This window comes from Panicum virgatum, chromosome 2N (assembly GCF_016808335.1).
Source record: "Panicum virgatum strain AP13 chromosome 2N, P.virgatum_v5, whole genome shotgun sequence".
In the NCBI taxonomy this organism is placed as follows: domain Eukaryota; kingdom Viridiplantae; phylum Streptophyta; class Magnoliopsida; order Poales; family Poaceae; genus Panicum; species Panicum virgatum.
This window is the reverse complement of record NC_053146.1, coordinates 49,149,220-49,152,789: the sequence shown is the minus strand read 5'-3', so window position 1 is coordinate 49,152,789 and position 3,570 is coordinate 49,149,220. Positions and strand designations below refer to the sequence as shown.

At 44.0% G+C, this 3,570-nt stretch overlaps 1 protein-coding gene across 1 annotated transcript; it reads right to left on the bottom strand.

Moving 5' to 3' along the window:
• Window positions 1–1,721: 1,721 nt before the first annotated feature.
• LOC120660927 (protein MIZU-KUSSEI 1) lies at window positions 1,722–2,816 on the bottom strand. The gene has a single exon (XM_039939586.1). It carries the CDS (start codon window positions 2,717–2,719, stop codon window positions 1,982–1,984), a length of 738 nt encoding a protein of 245 aa, XP_039795520.1. The 5' UTR covers window positions 2,720–2,816; the 3' UTR covers window positions 1,722–1,981.
• Window positions 2,817–3,570: the final 754 nt, after the last annotated feature.

The following is a 3,570-nucleotide window of genomic DNA, read 5'->3' as shown; positions in this document are numbered from 1 at the left end:
CTGCAGGAGCAGGTGTCGGAGATTTTAGTTTTATTTGCACTCTTTCTCTCTCGATCGAATATCTAGAAGAACCTGCTTTACTCGTTATCCACATAGCATGGAAAAAGTAAGGATCATACCTACTGACAGATTGTGCTCCAAATAGGCATATCGATTCCAGAAAGTTGCCGTTAGTTCAGAAGTCCTTTCACACATCGATGTTCTGACGAGACACTTCATTTTTTGTGCACGCACCTACCTTCTCTGAAGCTGCTCTGAAAGCTGTAACATGCATGGCAGTTCCGAGTTCCGACCCTTCATTCATGCCCGGTACTTGCCTACTTGGGTTGGGTTGCAGTAGTCCGGTTGACAAATTTATTATCTTATTATTTAGTCAACAAATGGAGCCTCTACGCTTGTTCTCAATGTCTAAAAATTTTCACGTTAATAGGAGAAAAATAAAAAATAAAAAATAAAAATTACCCACTACTTCCATTATAATAATAATTAGCCAAAAATACCCCTATGCCTAATTAAAAATCACCCACCAATACCATTATGAAAAATTAAATATAAAATACCATTTAACTATGTCTCAGTTACAAACATATACTATTAATAAAATCTAAAGCTAACAACATTCAATCAAAATAAAATGAAAATAAGCATAATTATATGCATAATATAATTAAAGCTCAACAAAATAAATTGTTATTATAGATAGATTATATTTTAATTGTTTTAACTAATAATAAGACATAATTTACTATAATGAATAGGATGATATATGATAAAAATAGTATAATCTTTAAGTAAGGATACAACGACATGAATTTTTTTGAATTTTCAATACTAGCCGCGCAAATGCGCGGGCTATACGCCTAGTTCTTCAGATTTGCTAACCTGACAGACATCGTGTCTTCACATTTTTGGGCAACGTAAATGATAAGAAAACACGAGGCAAAAAAAATCAAAGCATATTGCTGGTACAGCAGAATCACTTGCCTTTGTAGCTCATTTCCTCAACGGGTTGTTCATAAGATTTCGTAGGTTTTGCATCAATTGTCATAAATGCAAAGATAACAAAGCAAATGGTGTTTCAACATGTTGGACATACTTATGGTAAATACTCTTGAAAACTCCACAAGTATATGGACTAGAGTCTCTGATGATATCCACAATTTGTTATTAGCAAAAGTGGTGTAATATTGTTTTCCAACTGAATTTCACCACTTTTGCTAATAACAAAAAGTATTTGGCCAAGAAACACGATTGTGTGACATGATTGGCTTGTATATGTCAAAGATGAAACAATAAAGAATCTATCTCATATTCTTTTTCGTTAACTCGCAAAGCTGAGCATCTTTTCTTCTTAGATAGAAAAAAAATCTACTTTATTTGTATTCAATGAAGCTTCAGTCTTGACATTTTTGTTGTCCAAAGACAGCCTAGCCTTCTGCCTTCATGCCAAACTTAAACATGTAGAAGGGAAGTGCTGCCCAAACTCGATAATCCCCACTGTGCCTAGCTACCACATTCCACATGGCTCACTTAAGAGCGAGAAATTATTATGGTAATAGTACGTACTAACGTACATGACCCATGACATGTTGACAACGCACACCCGGCCCTAACACTTCCGTGTCCTACTCCTATCTAACATGGATGTTCATCTTTTTTCTGAAAATCACTAAACTGGGATGATTTATCTTTTTCTGAAAAGAAGAGAAAGAGTGCGCACAGTAAAAAACTTTACAAGTTTTTTTTATTAATCCTCCTCTACAACAATTCATTCGCACCCTGGATTTGATCCCACGATTCACAAAATCAGTTACTATCTAACATGGAAATATACACCATCTAGATCACAAACCATATACACACAATCTATTGACAGTTTCATAGATAGAACACCTTTGTGCAATAGGGGAGTGTGCGTATATGTTCAGATTCGCGAAGCGAAACAATATATATAGTAAGATGCCCCAGTAGTATGCATGGTTCATTTCATCCTTACTAGGAAAATGCTCAGCTCCGGCGCGCCGCCACCTCCAGCGGCACCACTTTCGCCGCCGCCGTTGCCACCCTCCTCGGGGTTGATCATGTAGAAGGCCTCCGAGTCCTTGGACCCGACGACGCGCTCGACGCGGGCGCGCACGTACGTGAGCTCGCCGTCGGGCCCCGCGGGCACGCCGCCGTCCTTCTCGGGGGCCGCCGGGAGCACGCCGGCGCCCATGGACACGCCGCGCAGCAGGCGCAGCACGTGGCGCTCGTCGTCGGAGGCCTCCTTCCTCCGGATGGCGTACCCGGCCTTGCGGCCGTTGCAGTAGACGGCCCAGACGTAGTCCTCCACGAGCCGGCGGCGCGCGCTGCGGGTGTCGCTCTCCAGCGCCAGCTTGACCACCCCGGACGAGATCTCCCGGTGCAGCGCGCTCGTCAGCATGGGCAGCTCGATCAGGAACAGCGGCGGCGCGCGTGTGTCCTGGTGGATGGCCAGGCTCACGCGCCCGCGCCGGTGCCCGAACAGCGTCACCGTCGTGGCGTGGTCGGCCAGGAGCGCGCGGTTGTGCTTGCCGAGCAGCGCCACCATCTTGCACCCGGAGGAGAGCATGGGCATGAGCTTGAACATCTTGAAGATCCCGCCGCCGCCGCCGCCGCTGTCCGAGATCTTCGTCCGGCGCCCATTGGTGGACGGCCGGAGCAGCGCGCGCAAGGTGGGGCCGTCGATGAAAGACGGCATCTTTGGGGAGAGAGTTCGAGCTAGCTGGTGAAGTGAGATCGCCGTGTTGCTTTTCTCTGAAGCAAAGGGGGGCTCTCGCGAGGATATATAGCCTAGCCATAACCATACGACAGGGGACGGGAAAGAAGTTGGAAGGTCGTTGCTGGGCTGTTCATTGACATTGCTGTTGGAGTCTTACCGATACCCATGTTTTGCCTGCTTGGATTTGTTGTACGTTGGATCTGAGTGTAACCTGACAATAGAGACTTCCACAGTTCCATCCGAGCTGTAAGTCTGTAACAACCTATCTAGAGCCTTCACTATAAAGTTGTTATTTTGGACACATTGTTTCTTCCAAAGAAAAAAAGATTGGCGCTCTCTCGATTTGACATGGCAATGGATTGTGTGTAGGCCAAAAAATGTAGGCGTCTGATAAATAGGGCAAATTATGTGTGGTACCATTATAAGAGCGCAATGCAAAGAAGTACAGTTTTGTGATAGTTTTCTGTGCATAGATGTGAAATTTTGGTAGAATGTTATCCATGATGCCAAACTACCAAATGTCACTCTTTTAGTGACGCCTAAGGTTGATAGCACGACACACTTCATTGCTTCCCCTGTCTACACAACGTATTCATGATGAATTAGTATATGATCCCTTCGCAAAAAAACAAAAAGAAAGAGTGTATGATCAAAGCCATTGTCAATCTGTGATTCATATGCCAAAGCGGGGATCTAGGGTGAAAGCTGGATATCAAAACGATAAAAACCAGCAAACCGTAGTGTTCTCGGTGCCAATCATTCAAGTTGGCTAGTTGCACTTCCTGACCCCACATTAAAATTGAAATACCATATCAAGTTGTTGGCCATGT